General features: G+C 39.1%; 3 protein-coding genes and 1 non-coding gene across 5 annotated transcripts in view; 2 read left to right on the top strand and 2 right to left on the bottom strand.

The window, feature by feature from the left end:
• Positions 1 to 22,521, top strand: part of LOC145772697 (uncharacterized) — a 190,138-nt gene that overhangs the window by 143,297 nt on the left and 24,320 nt on the right. The gene's annotated exons all lie outside the window — the stretch shown is intronic.
• Positions 8,147 to 12,051, top strand: LOC145772673 (uncharacterized). Its single transcript, XM_082584542.1, has 4 exons — positions 8,147 to 8,399; positions 8,676 to 8,729; positions 9,456 to 9,576; positions 11,131 to 12,051. The coding sequence occupies exons 1-4, from the start codon at positions 8,315 to 8,317 to the stop codon at positions 11,261 to 11,263; spliced, it is 393 nt and encodes a 130-aa protein (XP_082440668.1). The 5' UTR covers positions 8,147 to 8,314; the 3' UTR covers positions 11,264 to 12,051.
• Positions 12,568 to 22,521, bottom strand: part of LOC145771630 (ATP-binding cassette sub-family C member 4-like) — a 31,058-nt gene continuing 21,104 nt past the window's right edge. The window contains exons 26-31 of one of the 2 annotated variants that reach the window (XM_082583350.1): positions 17,646 to 17,804; positions 17,399 to 17,488; positions 16,439 to 16,611; positions 14,345 to 14,450; positions 13,745 to 13,876; positions 12,568 to 12,851 (exon numbers count right to left, since the gene is read on the bottom strand). In XM_082583350.1, coding sequence (XP_082439476.1) covers positions 12,822 to 12,851; positions 13,745 to 13,876; positions 14,345 to 14,450; positions 16,439 to 16,611; positions 17,399 to 17,488; positions 17,646 to 17,804 — 690 coding nt within the window. In that variant the 3' untranslated portion in view covers positions 12,568 to 12,821. Of the gene's footprint in view, positions 12,852 to 13,743; positions 13,877 to 14,344; positions 14,451 to 16,438; positions 16,612 to 17,398; positions 17,489 to 17,645; positions 17,805 to 22,521 lie in introns of those variants that run through there. The other variant, XM_082583351.1, reaches the window with a different exon arrangement.
• LOC145772921 (small nucleolar RNA U3) lies at positions 20,630 to 20,837 on the bottom strand. Its single transcript, XR_014289349.1, has one exon. It is a non-coding gene; the product is annotated as a small nucleolar RNA U3 (small nucleolar RNA).

The following is a 22,521-nucleotide window of genomic DNA, read 5'->3' as shown; positions in this document are numbered from 1 at the left end:
GAAGAAGCAAAACGCTTTGTTCTTGTCAAGTGATTCAATTGATGACGAATTCATTCTTACGAGCGGCCAACAACATTTCTGAACCAAGTTGGAATCGGATTAAAAAGATAAAATCTTTTTGCTGTAAAGTCAAGATTTTTCACTGGATAATTTTCGACCTGAATGATTTTTTCAACTGCCCACGATATTCAGATTTGAAAAAATAAGACGTTGAAAAAACGTTTCCCTGAAAACGCTTTGCTGGTTTTCCTGCCACCACAAATGTGTTGGCTTCCTGTGTTATTGTTTGTGAACCTTTGAATTCTGATTCTTGATCAATGGAGACCTAAGTCAAATGTTGTTGCAGTTTTAGTTTTGCTTTTGCTGGAAAGTAGTGACTTTGGTTGAAAGCAAGTTGATTTATTAAAACAAACTTACAGGTAATTTTTTCGGTTTAAAACCTAATTTGGAGCAAAAGCTTGAAGCCCAGTTTTGTTTACTACAGTTACATTTGAAAATACAAAGCGATTTTAAAACGTTGAACCAACCAAAATGAATGTAACTAAGCTCATGAACGTGAAGCCCTTTACGATTTTGTTTCATCTTCAGTACAGTATCGCGGTCGGTTCGCGGCTTATAAGCCTCTGCACCGCCAACTGAAGAATTCGCCCGAAGCGGCTCAAAGCTCACAACTTCGCTAAAGTTTGAGAGGCCTGGCATGAGTTTTATAACAAACATTGCTGCAGGTATGTAGCAAACATGCTCGAGAAGTTTTTGAAGCGATGTGTTAATAGTTATATTCTATTTCTATCGCGCCCGAAAAGATAGTTCACATTTAAAAATCCGTCTTCAATCTAATCAACCGGAAAGGTTGGCCAACTTTAAAAATTTTAATTCATGCACAAATGGTGGTCTGGGAAACACATCTGTAGCTGAGAATATTTAAAATTCCACAATCTTGGAAACCCCTAAAAAGCCAAAACACTCTCAACATTTTATGTTTCGGCAACTCTTGAGATTGGCGGGGCCTAAGTAAGCATGCGGGCGACATCTGGCGCCATGCAAACTATACATAATTATTGTCCTCCCTGCTTAACCATGAAACAGGACATCTGTTACCATTTTCAAAGTCTTTAATGCTAACCTAATCTGAAATCGAACCGGATCTACCAAGATCTGTGACCTTATTACGCAACAATGAAGCTTCTGATCCTCCAAATCTTATCATCGTCAGATGAATCAGACAACTGCTGGCGCGAATTCTCGCATATTATTATGTAACAATCGCCATCCACCAACTTGGGGACCTGATATCAACTTGTTTCGTTCATTATTCTCTGAAGTCCATCATCCTACCACGACTATCCGCTTTGTTCATCTCGACTGGGTGACGAATCATTCGTTCTTTTCTGTTCGACAAAACTGCTTCAAGCTACAACGTCATTGCGTCTTCTTCCAGCCTCGGGCGGGCCGCGAAGCCATCCTACGCAATAAACGTCGCTACAGAGCGTGCTGTGCGCAATGAGACAATAGAGAATTGTTTACGATTTGGGGAGATGCTGACTATAGCAACACTATGGTTGAGGATATGACGATTGTGTTTGCATAATCATGGCCACTGTTCCAAGGATTGTTTGCAGACAATACAAATAATTGATGTTATTGGTAATAAATTTTATTGTCATGAAACACAATGACTGACCTGCCTCTAATTTCACAAGTGAATTGGTTGTCCAACATTCAAGGTAAGAGAGCGAGCAAAATGATGTTATTTGCAAATCGTTTCTTTTTTTTTTTTATCTACACTGCGACTAGATAGCCTTGCTTCACATCTTTCTATGGTTTTCGCACAGATGATGGCAACTGGTTCGTTTCAGTCGAGTGCTGCAAGAATTGACAGCGATAGATACGTGTTTCGCCCATGCGGCTGGGCTCACCCGTTATTGAAATTAAGATTTTTGATATCTAGACTTCAATAAAATCCAACTCTAGGCTATCCCGGGAAATTGCATTACCTTTCAGGACGTAGTGCTACGTCGTAGTAACATCTAAGTTTAACTACACACCTCATCAAACTAGCAAACAGTTTAGGCTCACAGAAAAGTATTGTGTGATTATGGGACAACATTTTCTGCTAACAAGAGGTACGCACCGAGAGAACATTTTATTCTGGGTCTCAGTCATCTCTTTTGTGACCAGATCAAAAATTTTATTCAAAAATAACTGTCTTTGTCTCATTGCTCTGATTCTGAAGCAATCATCGATTCTGAATCTCTTTGTGACGCTGTGATATGGTTTGTGACGTCATAGAATGAGATTGCCATTCAAAGTAGAATGTCATTAGTGGAATATATATTCGGACATTCTAGAATAGATAATCTAGCCAAAGGAGAATCGTTGCTTCTTCATTGTGATGGCCTCGGGTGCCAAGTAATTTCGCCAGTTGTCTATTTCAGGCCGAGCTGAGCCCTTCGTGTTTGATCGAGCAAACCACTGATTGACTTAACGTGCGCGGTTTCTTGATGTTCTTTCGTAAATTTCCATCAAAAATTAAAGTTCAACAGTAAATTTGAAAAATACTTTATTTGAAAACAAATCCCCAACAATGGTCAAGAACAACTGTGTTCCGCTGAAAGAGTTCGCGCGTCAAAAATTATTTTGTTAGGCTACTGCAAAAGCTGAAGTTCATTGTACAGTATTTTATTATTACACTTGGTGTTCAGTTCATCAAAGCCTAGCTTGCGAAGTCAATCCTATAAAACCTCAAATTGGTTTGGATGCAATTCCACTGTATTTGTTCTACTAACATTTGTTCCACCATCGTTTGTTCCACCATCGTTTGTTCCACCATCGTTTGTTCCACCATTGTTTGTTCCACAAATCCACCAACATTGTTTTGTTTAGCCACAAATTACGTTGCCAAGGCTAGGATGGGTTGCCATGCAAGTGATGCGGATATAGTCTTAAGCCGGACATTATGCAAAGTTTTGTACAGAAGCAGTTGCAAAAGAAAGGGTCAAACCTGATCATCAGCCGGACAGGTATGTACTTAAATACGTGGAAGACACGCATCACTGCTCAGTGATCACGTGCTTATTAATAATAAAGTGACATCATCACAATTACAATGGCTAACTTAAGCATTGTAGCAAGGATGGCTAAGTTATACTTTGTGCCGGGGGTGGCTAGGCTGTGCCGGGGGTGGCTAGGCTGTGCCGGGGGTGGCTAGGCTAAGTTTCTAACCAAGATGATGGGTAGACGTGGAATTAACAGGGTGACAATGGTGCGATACTAAATTTACGCAAACAGGTTCTGAAACCCATTACTAGACATCTTGGACGACGTCATCCGTCAGCTTGAAGCTGAAGATAAACATCCATCAACGTTTTATTAACGTCTTACATTTATTTTGTTGCCAATAATTTCTTCGCATGTTTTTTCAATTTAATTAGTTTCATTGCAATCAACATTCCAGTATTTATGCTTTGTCTGATTCCCGGTAGATGTCCATTTGTGACGCAGCCTATATAGGCCAATCTTGAGATCAACTTAACATTTAAATCAGCGATGTCCACCACGAGGGCCCATGCGGTTTTAGCTACAGAAAAGAAATGCATGGTCTTGCTTGTTAATTAATTGTACCGAGTAACTTATTAGTTCAATGCAGTTAAGGTAATAATTTTTATTTTGTCAATAGATATTTTTTTCTTTGATTAGTTGAAAGCGTGGCCTACGAAAATGCATGACCCACAGTCAGAGACGACCAGTATTGGTGATCTTGAAGATCAAGATCAAGATCACCAAGAATAGGTGATCTTGAAGATCAAGATCACCAAACTATGTGATCTTGAAGATCAAGATCAAGATCGTGATCTTGAATATCAAGATCACTTTCAAGATCACTTTTTGTGTACTTGAAAAATAATGAAGTTTTTGATCAATGATGTTGCAAAATATAATTACTATAAGCAACCTGGGTAAAGGTATATAGTTGGTATTGCTAACTTTTACTTTTAACTACTCAATCGCTGGCCTAAGAATTGTAATAAGTTAGTGACTGTTGCTATTAGACCTATCAATAATAATTGTTGACGTAGTTTGCCTAAAATCGCAACGTCACACCCAAGGCCGAGGTTAATTATAGTAGTTCTGAAAAAGTCGCAAAATTTGCAATTAGTTTTATACTTTTTATTTATAATAAATAAATAAAAATAAACTTTGAACTGCATCATTTTTTACCAAATTTTAGTTTGGTTCATGTGGGAGTTTTTATTCGTGTTACTAAGTAGTTTTAACTTTTACTGTATTATGTCAATGTTTATTGCACCATTTACCCATCTGGCAACCTTGATACTGTTGTCTGCTATCAAAAAAGTTCAGAGGTTTGCGGTCAGACAAACCGCTGCATACTCAGACCGTAAACAAGTCTTGGTCTGGTTAATTTGCTGCAATAAACCACTTTACATGACCAAAGTCGGCTAGAGTCCAGATTTTTTAACACCGCCATTCTAGACTTTTGAAATATCTAAAATTGGGTCAACGAAAGAAAACATTTCTTTAAAATTCACACATGGAAATTGTGAACAAAGTTAAATCATTTTTTATTATACGTCAACATAAAGTACACGGAAGTTGACTTCTTTATTATGAGCAACACAGAAAACTTTTTCAATTTTGAAATGGCAACACTGACCAGATTAGATGGAGACTTTAAATCGTCTTTTGTTGGACACATATCATATTAACAGTGACTTAATGTTAGTAGTTGCCACTAACTACTTTGTACAGTACGAGTTTTAAAAAAATGACTCTATCTAGTAAGTAAACTTCAATTTTAAAGTGATCTTGATCTTATTGTTCTTCAAGATCAAGATCACTCAAAAAAAAGTGATCTTAGATCAAGATCAAGATCACTTGTGATCTTCAAGATCAAGATCACGCCCATCTCTGCCCACAGTAGACTCTAGACACCATGCACATTGCACAAGCCCTCAGAACAGACCGCTGACTGTCTCGTTTGTGATGAAGAGAAACATCATTCCCAGTGGAGTTGTTCTTTGCGATTGTTGAATCACATTCCACAGTTTCTAAAATTTGTTTTTACGTCGTTTCAAGATCACCAGACGTTGAAACGATCTTTGCTAGGCTAGCTTGGGCGGATTAGTGCAGTCAAATGAATCTGATAGCTGAATTCACTCATATTAACTGAAGTACAGAGATACATGTAGGCTACACTACAGCTACAAAGTAATAATAATAATAGCAAGATTTATATAGCGTTCAGTGGTAATTAGAGCCGTGTGAGCACTGAGCACCATCTCAGGTCCCTCTCGAAATCCACTAGTGGGCCTTATGTTTAGTGATTGCTTTTAGAAATAGGTCCAGAAAGCATTTAGGGCGGCAAACTCTTAATGTGGGGAAAAAAATACGTTCATCATTTTAGCAAAGAGTAGGCTAAACAACTTTTAAGATTTTGTAGAAAAAATAGTTAATAGGCCATGCCGACAATGTAGAAGGAAATCTAGAAAAAAGTTGAAAAAGGACCAGAATTTTAACAAAGTAACGTTTATAACATAAATGAACCATAAATGAACCAGAGTGGTTCATAAATGAACCACTCTGGCTCATCTTTAGGGGTGTACGCTTGAGCAACACATTTCAAGACTTGGTTAGTTTGGTAGGCACTTTGACCCTTTTCCTTGCGAATCAGCTGAATTCAGTCATGCGACTCAGCACGTGATATTCTGACCGATCTACTCGAAATATTTTTGATGCAAAGAAAATTAAGTGAATGTATCGCCACAAGCAGCGTGGCCTAATGGGTTAAGGTTAGGGCAAAGGAATAGTCATTTCGATTGCGTGGGTTCGAATCCCACCCTCTGCTAATGTTCTTTTTTCTTCTGCAACTGAACTGAGTGCAAGAAGGATCTAAATGACTGTAATCAATTGAGTTTATAAGGAAAATTGTCCTACCTTTCTTAACCAATGCGCCGCGGCGCAATGGTGGTAGCTGGTTCGCACGGAAAACTGTCTTATGTTAAAGTGCCTACCTCCAGAAAGAGCCAATTGCATTGCCACTTTCGGCGCTAGTTGTTTTGTAGTTTTGTTGAAAATCACATGCCGAAAAAATCAGTCATCCGTTAAGACAACAACGATGACGTAGGGATTGGTCTCGTGATGCGCTCAAGGAAACGGGAAGCGAGTTTCGATCTGAAATTGTATGGGATTCAATAAGATGATGCTCTCTTCTACTAGGAACTAAGCTATCATAAAATGTTCCAGGTGATAATTCGCATTTATTCTGACGTTTCATCAATCAAACTGTCAAAAGAGCGTAGTATGTTAGTGAATTAAAAACACATAAAAGTACAGTATCTAATGAAGTTTTTCCTAAGCCATGACAAAATTTCATATGCAACAAGTTTTTCAAAAGTCAAGCAGGCAGGTTGGTTGGTTTTGAATCTTTATCCTCTACCGTAACTGACAAAGCCTCTGATAGGTTATTGCTGGCAGCTTCGCATAGACTACTTGTGGAGGCTTTGAACCACTAACGCAGGGCCAGTTATCAGAGTGAAGTTTGCAATAGTTATTGCTGGAAAATTCTTCCATTCCACCAAGTGCTGCTGAATAGAGAGCAGTCCTGAAATGCATTGCTTAAGCATACACACCGAGAACTGAATCATTGTCCCTTTGATCTTGAGAAGTGCATAACTACTGAGGTAACAGGGCTATAAAAAGCCAGGTTAGGTTTATTTTGAACATTTTTATTTTGAACACCGTTTCTGACAAATGAACTATTGATTGATAATGGCATTGTAAATGTCTGCTGTTTTAATGAGCTACTTCGGTAAAAGATTAGTTCAAACAAAGGTTTGTGAGCAGTTTTTATTCATGTTGTTTTTATTTCGTACCATTATAGCGAAAAACAACACATGCCAGCGATTCAGAAAAATGTAGAAGCAACCAGACACGTATGTGATAATGTGCTTAAGGCAGAAATAGGACAAGTTTACAATTTTGCATAATTGCAGCATCTTGAATTTGTGGTTGCCAGTTTGGAAGGCATGTGCGTTCAACTGCCAAAGTTAGAGGAGTGGTACTTTTCCACATTGTAAAAATTAAAAAAATACGACATTCACCTTTTTAACACTATCATATGATATAATAAATTAAAAATTGTATAAATGTGCAATACTGCTTTCTTATCATACAATATACACTACAGTCTTATTCAATTCAATAGAACTAGTTAACCAACTGCAAAGACGGTGCCAATAAATTTCCAAGCTAGCAACATTTTAAAGATTTGCTTATGATAGAGCTATTCAAAACAAAAACATTTCATTTCAATACCAATTTTTTTTTTCTTTGACTTAAGTTTCTCTTTGATGGCTGTGGCCGCCGGGAGCTTGAAGCATTCTCAGCAGCCCTAATTGCTATTTTATAACGTTTGCTTTCATGTTGTTTATTGATACTGGTGCAGGTGATATTTTATTCAAAATAAAAGACACATTGTAAAGATGGCCTTGTGCACTGCTTATGTAATTAGGCTATCTATTTGAGCATTTGTATCTTAGATTTTCCATGAAATAATTCAAGCATATTTGTCTTAGGCCATCTGCAACATATAAATTTGTGGGTATTATATAATTCTTCTTTTGTCTAGTCATTGATTCACAACAGCCTGTGATTTCTTGAGTTGTGGGGATTTACATACCTAAAATATTATCAGGGAACATTTATTTTAACATCAAATGTAGCAACAATCATGTGAACAATGCTGAAAAGTGTTGAAACCAAACTTGCTTCATATTGTCTGTTATAAGTAACTTTTGCAAAGAACAGCATTGTAGATTGCAATCATCTCATCTACATTGTCATGACACTTTAGTTGCACTCTTTAGTTGGCGAGAGAAGCCACACAAATCTATATATTATACTGTATAATAATGCATCTGTAATGAAGTTGTCATTGTGACTCATTAGTTCTTTCCCAGCTTATGTAACTTTCCTGATTCAGTGTCATGTGATCTAGCTATTTTTTGCATGTGGCATGGTAGAGTTTGTACTAGTATGCTTCTAGAAACATCTATGCCTTCTTATAGCTTGTTTCTGCCATCGTGTTATGATGTATTAGTGCATTACTGGTACTAAAATCTAACTGTAAGCTAAACCTTTACTTTGTAGTTTTTTAATCAATGAAAAAAATAATTACAAAGGTTTGCTCTGTTGGTTCTTATTTCTACTGATCTTTGGAAATTTGATGCTGAGTGGTTGTGTCCGACCCTCAACCTTCTCATTCGTTTTGCGCATTTTAAAATAAGTCAGGTGAAGCATGTCTCGCCAACAAAATCAGGCCCCTCCCCCATACCAGGGTGCTTCGAGAGGTTTCTACCAGCAAGGCAACTACCAACAACAGAGTGAGCAAAATTATGTTGTTTTTATACTGACTATTCACAAATAGACTTCTGAATTTGTTTATAAACTTTCAATAAACTGGAAATTATTTAGATATGTCCTGACTAAAAGCAGTAAAATTATTGCAGTTATATCATACACTGTGTGCTACAGTCATACACTGTAGGACTATTTGAAATTGCATCTTTAGTATTTTTGATCATATTTTTTAATACCGTTTGTTTCCTTTGGCCAACTAATATTGAAAATATAGTAAATTGTTGCAATTTTGTCCACAGACCAGGCTCCACCACCCGCATATGCTCCTGTGATGAACCAGGCACCATACGGAGGTTTGTCGTTTTGTTGACGCTTGTTCAGATTGTTTTTATGCAAAAAGAAGTCATTCTTGTAAATAAGTATTTTTTATTTCTGTGTTGTTGTTCTATTAAATTTTGTGGCATTGTTCCATTAAATAGGTGCTTTTCAATGTCAAAATTACCTGAGTGGCTTTTTTTGGTTAAGTATCATTGCTTACATAATATATTCGAAGAGTTGATTGGTGGTGCAAAGCTTGAAAATTACGAGTAGAATGTTGCGCATAGCTCGAAGCTGCAGGTTTTCGTCTGACTCTCTTTAGGAGCTTTCGTCAGATTAGACTCTGTTTGGTCCAGGACCAAATTGAAACAAAGGCCATTTGCTTGTTGGTTAAGGTGGTCATGGCTGCACAAGAGCTATGCACATCTTGACCCGCTCCATATCCACTACAGTCCAACAAGGTAGGTTTTTTATTCTGAGGATAGCTCCTGAAGAAAGTCAGACGAAAACCTGCATCTTTGAACTACCATGAGCAACATTTTACTAATATACAGATATATACTAATATAATATACAGGCACGTTTTAAACCTTTCAAGGTTTTGCCATCTTTTCCCGTTCGTTAACGTGCTGGTAGGTTTATATCGATTTTTGTAGTTAGTATCTTTTTCGTCCCGGACGCGTTAATGACGAAAAATAAAATGATTGATTGATTGATATTAGGACTCTGAATGTTAAAATAACTCATATTTGTGTGGCTAGGTCCCAAACAGCCATTACTTCAACCATCTCAGGCGTACGGCACGGGTGGGGGAACATTCACCACCATCATCCAACAGCATCCTGTACCGGTAGTTGTGGTAGGGGGGTGCCCAGCGTGCAGGTGAGTGGCCTGATGCAAATAAAACCAGGTGATTGTTCACTTCTCTCCAAGCTTTAACACTAGATATTATTAATGCGGTAGTACAAAAAGTGCTCAATGCCAAGCAAAAATACAAATACAAGCAGATCAATTTACGTTAAATATAGTTATTATAATACTGTCTAAAACTTCTACAGCATGTTTCACCCTAAAAGGGAGATCGTCAAAAGGTCCTTATTCAAATAGAATCATATATATTTGAATTTAATGACTGTATTTAGTGTAACTATCCAAGCTTATGCGTTTAACCGATATATGCAGTTTTGTTTTGGGATTTCGGAATCTCCGGAGTTGAAACATTTCATGCGATTAACTGGCGTGTTTTTAATCGATTTACTCTATAATTTTGTGTGGACTACGGTACTGGAAGTTTGTGTTTGGACGTGTAAAATTTATACATTTAGCTTCAAATACAATATAGCAAGGCAAAAAATATAATATAGCAAGAAATAGTGAAATGGGCAAAGTAATTGGAGTCGGCTTGAAATATTGCAGAAAGACAAAGCAAGATTAATTCAAAATTAACAGAATTCAGTCATCCAGTTTCAAATGCCGGGTGGTGTTGAATTACAAGTTGTGCGCAGATATTCCCGTGTTTTGTTCTCGTTTATTTTGACAAACACTAAAAAGCATCACTCGTGGTGCAGATATTTCCCAACGATTGTGCCGTGTTGCTCAACCCCCTTGTTGTAAGCGTAGTTGTTTGGCTGTGTTGTTACAAATGTAACAATGTTTTACTGAATGTGTGAAAGCCTCAACTTACCCGGAAGCAGCTGATTAATTTGATGAATATTCAACCATTGCAGGACAAGAGACAATTTGTTTTTAAATCCGGAAATTTCTGTTAAGCCATTGAAATTTTGTGTAACTTTTAAATCAGCAAAGATTTTCCTCAATCTTAGGCTTAAATCATTGACTCCCGTTTTCGAATGGCCGGGCTTCGAGAGAGCTTTACATGACAGGTGCACGCGGCGCTGGTTGTGTGGTTGGCAGAATCTGGCATTATGACCTCACATTGGCTGAGCGTATGACCTATGAACAACAAATGTCATGCAAGCTCTGTTGTGGTTCAATCCACCGAAGTTGGTTTTTATAATTGTTCTGTGAGTGTTTAAAAGTAAATATGTTAAATCTGGCTGCTCGGTTATGTGTGTGATTCAACTCAAACGCGCAAAACTTGGTTTTCTTCCGTGAAGTTGCGCGATTTCATCAGTCCGTGCATTATACGGATTTACATGATCTCATTCTCAAGAGCGTCGGTTTCTCGATAAAATTTATTCAAGCTTGATAGAGAACAAAATAAAATGGAAAGAAAATGAATAAAAGAATTTAGACTCAAATTATAAAATGGCAAAAAGGATTTTTGTAGTCAAGTATTAGATAAAATTTTTGTTATTTTGGAAATCGGATATGTTCACTCCACTGCTCGGTTTGTAACCCGAAGCCATAATTCCATGACTGAGGTGGATATTAAAGCGGCTGCATCCGTGGTTACTGACGAGGTGTTGTTTGCAGAGTCGGTGTTCTGGAAGACGACTACACCTGCCTCGGCGTGTGTTGTGCCATATTTTGCTTCCCGATTGGAATTCTATGTTGTCTCGCGATGAAGCAGCGGCGGTGCCCGAACTGTGGTTCTATATTTGGTTGATTATTTATTTTTCTGATTATTTTCGCGATGTGGAACTTCCGCCAAGTGATGCTTCATCATGATAGCTCAATAGGGACACTCACCGGATTACTATGGTTTATTTTATATCCTTTTGGTGGCGCCTTTGATGCAATCATTTTGTTGTTTCAACATCTGTCGTAAAACTTTGCAATATTCCCGCAGAGTTTCCTCGTCCAAGTATTTACTGTATTCTTCGTGCTTCGATGCAGTGTTTCATGATCGCATTATTGTTGTTTGTTATCGTTCCTTCTATCGCGCCCCGCCGCGATGTTTATGACGTCATTTGTAACCTCTTCCCGGACTAACCTCATGGGATTGCATGGATTTATTTTTGTTTACAATCCACAAACTTACTGAATGTGAACCATGCTCCCAGAGGGGGGGCAAGGATCGCGGTAAAAACATTAATAATTTGAAGATATGAAATTGTCTTCCACTAGTAGGTGTCAAAAACGAATGATATTAAATTTCCGCCCCTGGTTCTTGGTGGATGATTAAACTCTCATGAATCGATGTGAGCATAACCCTGCTTGCGGACCGAGACGAGCGCTTATACTGCGATACTATCGCTGCTATTGACAGAGATGACAAATCAATCCCTAGGAAGTTACGAGATAATATGAATTGCGTGAAGCTATTTTCTTCATCATTTGCAAAGTCGCCATACAGGATCTGCCTTGGTGGTCGACCAGCAAATAACTATCCAGCGATAATCGTGTTTGATGTTCTACTTCGCGTGTTTCGTTAATAAACAATGACTAAGCGAAGATGCGCGTGTCACATCGCGGTATTGTCACAACCAACAGTATCTGTAGCAGGGCCTATCGCACCAAATTTTCAAACTGTTAAAATTGTTTTATAACATTTCACTCCTGCACCTGAAGAAAGGTTCGATTCCAAGCCACCAACTTCAAAACCGGTTTAGGCTGAACGGTTGCCACTTGTTGCGTGCGGAGACCTGCTGGTTCGACTCTCGGCCTCGGGACGTGCGTTTGAACAACGCATTTCAGGTCTGCTCTCCATTCAGCGGCACCAAGTGGATGGAGTAATTTCCTGGCAACAACATTTTAACAATCGGAAACTGCACTCTGTCAATCTCGGTAACCGGCCCTGTGTAGAGGTACTATCCGATACGTTGCTCCCTGGACACCTCAGAGCTTCGGTTCCACGTTATGGAGACAACATGTTCATTTAATGAATCCAGGGCGAGGTTAAAGAAAAATGGGAAGGGGTTGTCACTGATCACGACAACCCGGTAGATATGACACGCACAGAACTGCAAAGGAAGAAGCTTTATTGTGCCTGAACGATACAAGGTGAATAATGTGAACAACATTGGGACGAGTACGTAGCGATGAACACTATGACGCACCAGTACGGATAAACAACGCGACGTAGAAAAGTACACGACGTGATAAAATATTGCTCCGCACTATTGAGAAGGTGACGACCAATTGCATGCTAGCATTGCTGGATTGGGAAGTTCAAAGAACGCAACTCATTGGTCACATTGTTCATGACGCGAGATGTTCGGTTCTCATGATGACGTCTGCATCTCGTCATAACCCTGAAAGAAATCAGATTACAAATTTTGGATGTTGTCGTTCCTGTTTCTTTTGCGCAGTTTCCTCAGTCATTGGGGTAATCAACCGGTGGGCACTTAACATTAAAATTTTGATAAGCCGATAAGCTTGGACCAATCAGAAATTACAGGAACAGCGTTTTAACCAATCAGAAAGTTACAGATAAAACGGAGAAAACCGAAAACATTTCACTGAAACAAATGTTGATTGGTTGGCGGTGTCTCACGGGGAATTGTCATGTTTAAATGGTAGCCACTTTAACAAGTAGAAATTCTGCCACTAAAATTGATTAGAATAAAACCGCCAACCAATCAGAACATGTTATAAGAGGCTACCGTCCAATTGTGACATTTCTAGCACTCAGCCAGAGAGTTAATGCTTGTTTTGAACTTTATTTGGTAATTACAGAAGAAAAAAGAGCAATAGCAGTGGTGGAAATCGAACCTGCGTCAATGAAATAACTACTTTCTATCCCTAAGCCAACTAGCTGAGAGAAAATCCATTACTTGATTTGCTTTGTATCATCTTCTTTTCGCTCTTTTTCACGTCATAGAAAACGTAGCTTATGATTGGTTGGCGGTGCTTTTTCCTTGTTAAAGTGGCTACCTGTTTAAATGGCTACCTGATCAACCGGATAGGAGAGCTGTGCATTCTCTACTGCCAGGCTTGTAAGCCACAATCTGGAAGGTGATTTTACTTCTGAGTCGTTCCACAAAGGGTTGCAATAACCAGACACTTTGCAACAGTGAAAGACCTAAAAACCACTTTTGTAGAGGTTTCGGACCAATACCACAGTCTCAGTCACCGAGGTTGACCGAGTCCAGCAAGTAAACCATCATCAACGATTGACCTGCGGCGCTGATAATAATCCACTCACCTTGTGGGCGGCTTTCCTCAATTCATCCTCCTGTTCCCCGGTGGCCCCCACCATGCTGGTGAATACCCCATTGGAGTTCTGTAGGAGAACATGGGGATGATCGCATTCCAACACCTCCCCATTTTCTAACACCTGTGGGGGGAATTTGTGTTTCATTCAATCGAACCTCGACAGTGATTGGTTGAGCAAAAACGAGACAAATTTAACTCGATCGAAATGGAAATCCGAGAAAATTAGTTTTGTAAAACTGACCAAGAGAAACCAACAACGTCACCAGTTGGGTGGATAATTGGCGATATTTATCCAATTCTTATTGTTCTGCGCTGTGCTCTGTAAGGGATTGAACTATTTATTCCCATGAAAGTTTGTGTTGGTCTTCCTTGGTTTCGTTTGCATTTGATCAGTTTTGACGACAATTCACTTGTTGCAGTGTCAAAATTATACAATTATATCAGAATTGTGACAAACCATGACGTAATTACACAGTTGTGGATCATCTATTCGAACATTCAATGCAAAAGCGGCTGTATCATTATCCAATATAATTAAAAGCCACACGGTCCCTTCCAGGACCGCACCAAATCAAAATCACTTTCGTACAAGTATCCTGTCCGATGATATGATGGTGTTGAGGCGGTGGGCGACAGTGACCACTGTGCAAGCGGAGAATCTTGACCGGATGGTTTCCTGGATCAACTGGTCAGTTCTGTGCGAATCAACAAGAATTACACATCGGATCTGGCAACACTGCGATCATGCCGTGATTGAAGCGAAAGCAGCAAGTGGTTATTGCGCAGATCACGAGTTGAATAAACGTGCGGTGAACCATGCAAAGGGACCGACTAGTGGCAGTATTGTTTTAATCCCAACCAAAATGTTTGCTAGATGTGACCTGTGGCCCACGGGTGAAGCATTGCCAATCCATAGTTTTATGCTGAAACTTACATCATCAGCTGCATAGCCGAGTGGTGAGAGACCTGGATCGCCAGGGCGCCGGTTCGACACCGCTTAAGAGCATGTGGTTGTGTCTTTGGCAAGATAATATAAGGCACGCGGGCAATTGCGGAGTGGCGCCACTTCGACTAGCCTATAATAGGGGGGGAGGGACTTAGAAGGGTTTTTGGCAAAAACCCATGCTCTAATAAGTTGGAAATATGGGCAAGTCCAAATTTATTCCTCTGTGCCGTCATTTACCCCTTTGACCCCTTAAAGGTGATCACTTAGTGATTACAGATATTTTCATGCAGTGTTGCCATATGAAATAACATCATCACATTGAAACATTTGCTGTCTTACAAAATTAATTAATTCATAGATAACTTATTAAGAGTTTTCTTCAATTAATCAGAACATAAAATTATGTTTGAGTTGTTGAATGACCGATGCTTGAGTGTTATTGAATTTAGCTTAAAATATTTAATAAATTTTCGAATGACAATAATGTTCTGCTTGGAAAATGGAATTTAGGCATATCAATACCGTTACTACAGACAAATTGTAGCCTAAGGTCTCTGCAGCTAATTAGGCCCGGCCAGTAATAAGGCCCACCCCGGGATCTCCGTTGTTACAACTCTTTTAAACAAAAGTGGAAGCTCTGATTGCTGCCATGGTGAATTGAGACTGACTGGTGAAGTTGCACAGCCTAAAGTTCAGAACTTTTTGAGTTACCGTACGGAAAGTTGAAGTTTGGGAGGACTGAAATTGAGTGGTTTTCTTAAGTTTCACATATTTTAGACTGCTCTGCAGTTAACAAACTGCTTTGACTTCCGTTTTTTTTGCACTTTATGTGAAAGATATGTGCATGCTAATGCAGTAAAACCAATAAATTTGAACTTTTTTTCTAATTAAATAATGAGAGACTGAAAATGATTATCAGATTAGGCTAATATTATTGGTAATAAGGCTCATGGGGTAGGAATATTGTACCGTTGTGCACCCCTGGTTTAGAAAGTGAGGGTTATAAAGACTTGAGTGACCCAAAAAATTGTTGTTACATCATTAATCCAATTTTTTATTGCAATGGAAATAGCATAATGTCAGTATAAAAGTACTTTAGCATCCCTACCATATCTAAAAACACCATGCCGTTTGAAAAAAAAAAAAAAATGGAGCATAGGGGGAGGGAATAGGCTATCTGTCTCTGTATATATTAATTCTCTGCCTGTGTTGTCGATTAGAAGTTGTTTTGTGGTGTTTTTATTGTGAAAATACACTTTTTTTATCACTTTTAGGGCAAATTCAAACCGGGCCTTATTCACAACGCATGCATCTAATAAGGCCCGCTTGAGATTTTTTTTAATATTTCACAACTCCTTTTCCTGAGAAACTTGTTTCACAGATATGTTGTTTAGATAGACCCAAAGTATACTCATTCCAAGCTTCGTTCAAAATTATGAAGTATTTAGAAAAATATTGAGGTTTGAAAATTAGCGAGAGCAAAACTTATATTTTTACCTATAGCCCTCTGATTTCTCTCATTATTATGAACAGTACGCTGCTTCAGCGAGAAATGCCAACGGCCAGCTTATGACTATGGCCAGCTGAACTGAGAAGCCCCACCCTTCTTAGTTATAGCCCACATCGATCAAGGGAGGGAAGTATCAAAAGTGGTGACGTGAGGCAAAATTAAAGTCAAATTATTTTCAATCCTTGATTTTTCTTCGAATCAACTTCATGATTGATGACGTCACTGACCTCAAATCGACATTGGCGGTCGCTTCATCGATGATCAAAATGTTGTTGTTCCTTAGAATCGCTCTAGCGAGACAAACCAGCTGCCGCTGGCCAACGCTGAGATTCGAACCCGCTTCCTTCAGTTCTGACTCGAGTTTCATTGGAAGATTTTCAACGAAAGGTTTCAGCTGGACCTGGGAGGGACTGGAATTAAATTTCCAAGAAAACAACTGATCCCTTCAACTGGTTAGTTTGAATACCCTCGGACTGACAAAGCCTCTGGTGGTTATTCCTGGCAGCTTCCGATTGTTGAAGTGTTGTTGCCTGGGAATTATTCCATCCATTAAGTGCAGCTGAATGGAGAGCAGTCCTTGAAATGCGTTGCTCAAGCGCACACCCCGAGAGTCGAACTTGCGCCGCGTGATCTTGAGCCGGGCGCTTAACCATTGAGCTGACGGGGTCAATTGCACAGCATGCCTATCACCACAACCCGTTAGCCAACATTGTCAAAGTAACAGACAAAAGCTTTTCTTGTGAACTACGTCCGCCCAGATAGCGCTGTTGAATATGAGCCTGACTTCATAAACGAACCAACTTCAAAAACAAGCGGTGCTGGTTCGACTCTCGGGATGTGCGCTTGCGCAACGTATTTCAAGGAGGACTGCTCTCCATTTAGCGAAACATATTAGCTCAAAGACGTCTTCAACAATCGGAAACTTCACTTAGCCAATCTGGGTGACCGGCCCTGCGTGAGTGCTCTGAAGTCTTTACAAGTATGCGAAACTACGGTACCAGGAATAACTTATCAGAGGCGTTGTCAGTCTGAGTGTAAAGATTTTCACAATCTGTCAACTAAGTGCCAAACTAGAATCAATCAATTCCACGATAAAAGGTTACAACTCTCAGTTTATGAGCTGAGCTTCCCGGGTGGATGGACGACCAATCGATGACGCGCTATGATTATGACGTCACACATCTCACCTGTTCGAGAGCGGACCAGATCTGTTCATCGGTGTAGGTGGAGAATGCATCCAGGTTTCTCCTCATCGTTCCTCCAAACAACACAGGATCCTTAAATCAATTTTGGGTTGGATTTTAAGAGTAAACAGTTTCAAATAACTTATTTAAACTTTGATTTATTCTACATTACTGTAATATGCTATGTTAATTGGTTAACCAGTAATCGTATAATTTCCTCAACTTATTCATATCTAATCCTTCTACCCACCTGTGGTATGATAGCCAGAGAGCTCCTCAAGTCATGCAGGTCTACCTGTGATGTATCAATCCCGTCTATTGTTATGCTTCCGGTCACGTGATCGGACATACGGAAGACAGAGGCGATCATGGAGCTCTTGCCCGCACCCGTGCGACCAACTACTCCAAGCTGAAAACCACGTTTCTGCCGTGAAGCTGAGCTTATGATACAGCTAGAGTTGCCAGATACAGCCAGAGTTGTCAGATACGGCTTGAATTGCCAGATACGGCCTAAGTTACCATATTTTACCAAACGTTGCTAAGTCAGCCAGAAATTGTCTAGTTTATCATTCTTCAATGCCTTCCGAGGTAACACAATAGATCACACTAGCACAAAGAATAAAAGATGATATGAGACTTGTCGACACTTTTAGTCAGACTGTTAGGAACAACCCGTAAAATATTTCAAGCGAGGCCGCATCTTCAAGTGGTCATGGCTTGGTTTAAGCTTCACAATTTGTTCATCATCCAGCCTGCGGTAGCCCACTGCTGAACGAAGGAAACTTTCCCTTTTCCTTGAAATATGTTGTGAAGGCGATACATTGCAAGATGTGCTGCTGTCTTATCATCCACAACGGAGTTGGATCAATTACAATAACTCTGACTTTATTGTTGTGTAATTGTAATTTCAAAACATTTTGGTCCAAATTACAATTGATGATTGGTTGAGTTTCACTTTTAGCGGCATGATCGTTGCTTACTTCACAATGTAAATATTAACGACCTGTTTAGCCTGATGTTGCGGGCTGCTGCGCAGTGGTAATAGCGAATTGCAGTAGTTTTCGGAACACAATTCCCTTGTCATGTGCTATGACGAAGGAACTATGACGACTGGTGTTGAAGTCAGTGAGTCGTTGTTCAATGCGGTTCTTTTGTTTGGTTTGATGCTGCTGTCTGAGTTTCTGTGCTGTTAGGCGTTATTGCTGTGAAATTTTGTTGAATCAGTTGATTAGATGACGTAGTTCTTCCCTTTCGGCACGGTTGTTGATTTTTGGACACTGTCTGTATTTTTGGTTAAATATTACCAGCAAGAGTTTTGTTTTTCTTGCAAATTCTCTCGTTTCTTCTAATCATTTCCTCTTCCATTTTAATTTCGAAATGTGAATCTTCTTTCTACCCTTAATTCATCTCCTGAGGTAGGTACCTACCATCTTATCACATCTAGGAAAATTAATCGTAAAAATGGAAGCAAGTACTCATTCTGAGAACAGAGAGGGCAATGCGTAAAATACGAAGAGGGAGAAGAAGACTGAAAAACTGATGAATATGTTAGAGATGAGGGAAACTATTGAACAACTTGCCGGGGCAAATGGAGTAAGATGGTATAGGCATGTAGTGAGGAGGGGGAGGAAGTTTTCTTCGAAAGTACATGGAGACATCCGAAAATAACAGGTGAAGAATGAGGCAGACAAAGTCGTACTGAAGAAAATGCGCTAGACCGAGAATATAACTCTATAAGACTAAGAGCTTTTTTTATCTTAGAAACTCTATCGTTCTTCTAATCATTTCTACAGAGGTGTGGGTTTCTTGCAGGAGTAATGTAGTCACGTTATGCTTTTGTGTGAGATGTTCCAACATGTCGCATTTGGCTTTGGTAAGGCCTTCAACGTTTAGCTGCAAGATTGTGACTCCGACAGGAGGATGAATTTCTCTCATTGGACATCGGGGCCGAGGGTTTATCCTTTTACCACCCCAGGTGCCCTGTGAGTCAGGGTTACCAGATGTAAATTTGGCAAGGGGCCAACTGCACGTTCAAAAAGGGCCAAAAAAGAGCCAACTTCTAAAACAAGGGGCCAAAAATAGATCCAACTCAATTTTCAAGTACTAAGAAGCAATTTCACTGAATTAGCAACACATTCTTAGCAATATAGCCACATATTTTACCTGTAAACAAAATAATTAAAGTAATACCTTAGTAAATAGTTACTGTGTACACAAAAATAAGGAAAATCGATAAACATTATTGTTTGAAATAGGAATCAATCAGCCAGTTTAACGTTATTTCCAGAAGTAGCACAGACATTGCAGCACTGAAACATAACATACCATACAACATGTAAGATCATGCTTCTGGAGAGACACAACTATAACAAATAAACAATTTACAAAAAGGCATGCAGAGAATGTGATCCCAATAAATTCCACCGAGCAAGTTATCTAACAGTTAAATAAATATTTCCTCATTCAATTCACCATCATCCTCCCATTCGAGTTCACAGCATACACAATGTCTGTGGTAAGTTTTTCTCCAATTACCGTACTATTGTATTTCCTACCGCTCTCATATCCTGCTTTCTACTTCTTTGGCATCCTAGTCTTCCTGGATCAAGTCCAACAAACACAATAATAATCACATTTTGAAAACGGCCAAACAAGGTCCAAAAAAAGCTAAGGGGCTGAACTGAAAGGAACCAACTGGTTTTCAAAAAGGGCCAATAAGCCAACCCAAAATTGGAGAGCTAACTGGCTTTCAAAAGGCCAAATTTCTGAGATTGGCCCCAAAAAGGCCAACCTGGCAATCCTTCAACTCACTAGAAAAAGGTCATGCTGATGTCAGACTCGGTCAGAGCCGCGTATGAAAAGAAAACAGGATGAAAAATCAGAAAGTCAAGAGTTGCCAAAACAATAAGTTTTGATTTCCATATTGCTGAAACTTTACAAAAAAATCTAGGTAAAAGTTCTCAACCTGCTCAAAAAGAGCCAACGGGCCAACCAAAAATTTGGGGGCCAAACAGCTTCAAAAAGAGCCAGATTTCTGAAAGTTGGCCCCAAACAGGCCAACCTGCTGTGAGTTGCGGTCTCTGATTGTTGCCATTCGCTTCATCAATTTAAATTACCAGGACTCACTTGAGGAGGAGAAAGTTTCCTTAGAAACTTTCTCCTCGTGGATTTTAAGACATCCAATAAAGTTAGACTAAAGGAAAATCTGTTAAATTAATTATAAAAGTAAAAGCAACTACTCAGAACGAGTTTCCCTCCTCCTGGCCAACTAAAGTCGGCTAAGAACACTCATCAAGGACTGAACCTTCATGGAGGAAGATCCAGCCAAGCTTCATGCTCAGAGGGAAACCCTTCGTCTCGTCATCGTAGCTGAGATTTTGTCAACTTTGAGTGACGTTGTCAAGATGCACACTATAGAAATGATCCCTAAAAGTATGATCTTGATTTGCATGGTCTTGAAAACTTTTCTATACTGGCAAATAATTCTAAGGTTTGTGGTAACATAACTTAGGGAATTGCATGCAAAATTTGTGTCAAAGTTGCCAGATCGAAGTTTATGTAACGCCAATACTAGCATGCAATGCATCCATAGCCATCTTCAGTTAGAGGCCATGCACACGTGCGTCATTTTTTTGTGGAAATCAGTTTTTGTCTGGAATCGTTTTAAGAGTTCAAGTTGGCTGCTCAGCCTGCTGCTGTATTACTGTACTTTCTTCCTGGCATGGTTGAACTACTTGTTATTATGACATAATAGTCAGAGTTTAAATATTGATCAGTGGCGTATCCTGGTTGGTTGAGCAAAGGAAGCAATAAAACTCGTGGGAGAATAGAGCGTGCCGAAGGCACGTGTTTTCTAGGGGGGTTCGGGGCATGCCCCCCCGGAACATGTTTGCAAAATTACACTCAAATAATGGATTATAGTGCTTTCTGGAAACACTTTTAGGGTAATATTTGTATGAAATTTATTAGCAGAAAAACATCTATTAACTTATTAAAGGTAGCTCTTACACACAAACGGGCAAAAAATGCGGCTAAAATTAGAGAACACCAAAAACTCAGCTACACAGTCAAGTCTAGCTTAGACCTCACATATCCTGTCTTATGCCAAAGTCTATCCACCCAAGATAACAGTGTAAAACCAACATCTGGCTCAAACTTTTGCTTACAAAGCCGATATTATAACCATAACAGTGCCCTAAATTTTCTCATTACATAGCCCACTGGCACAATATCCAACTGAGCAGAGTTGCCAGACTATGAAAAGGTCTTAAAGCCAAAATAATACAAAAAAGGGCCAAAACAAGGAAAATATTAGACAAAAAAGCCAAATGGATATATTTACCTGTTTCTATTAAAAATAATAAAATGTACATATATTTTATGACTTGTAGCGGATTTTCATAAATTGTAGCAAAAATAATTCTAAAAGTAGCCCAAAAGATAGCAAGTAGCCTATAAAAGGACCGTAGCGGATGAGTTTTAATGTTAGCTATATAGCTGGATGAGTTTTCACATTACGAGCATTAAACAAGTATAAAACATGTATTGAACAATGGTGAATATGGTTTCATCTGGTAAGGTTACGGTATTAGCAGGGTTGCCACTTTAAAAAGTTACATTTTAATATGAATTTATGACAAAATGGAGTGAAAATTTATGCCTATTTTTTATGATTTTATCCCAAATTTTATGCTAACCGCCAAAAATTGATGCTTCAGTTAGGAGATCTTTCAGAGCATTTGCACACTGCTTTCATACCTTACAGTTTTCTTGATAAATGAAAATTTTTCTGTTTTAGAAGGAAGTTTAAGAAATTCTGCTTTAGGTTGGTATATTGTTCTAATATACGCACTGCAACATATTTCATCGATAACCATCTAGTTTCAGTGTGATGAGTGACATAGTGTGCTGCAATATCGATTACATCTGCCATTCAACTATAGTCCTCACGTATTGCACTGGACAACTTCAAAAAGAATGCAGGCTGTGAAAAAAGGTATCAATATCAAACTAACAACTCCTTTTCGAAAATCTGTGTGAACTGGATGGAGTGCGCAGATCCCAACGTTAAGCATGGTAGTTTGCAACGTTTCTTCCAAATACAACTTTAGTTTTCTTTCAAAACT

Source organism: Aplidium turbinatum, chromosome 6, assembly GCF_918807975.1.
Source record: "Aplidium turbinatum chromosome 6, kaAplTurb1.1, whole genome shotgun sequence".
Taxonomy (NCBI): Eukaryota; Metazoa; Chordata; class Ascidiacea; order Aplousobranchia; family Polyclinidae; genus Aplidium; species Aplidium turbinatum.
The sequence above is the reverse complement of the archived record's forward strand: the minus strand, read 5'-3'. Positions and strand labels throughout refer to the sequence as shown.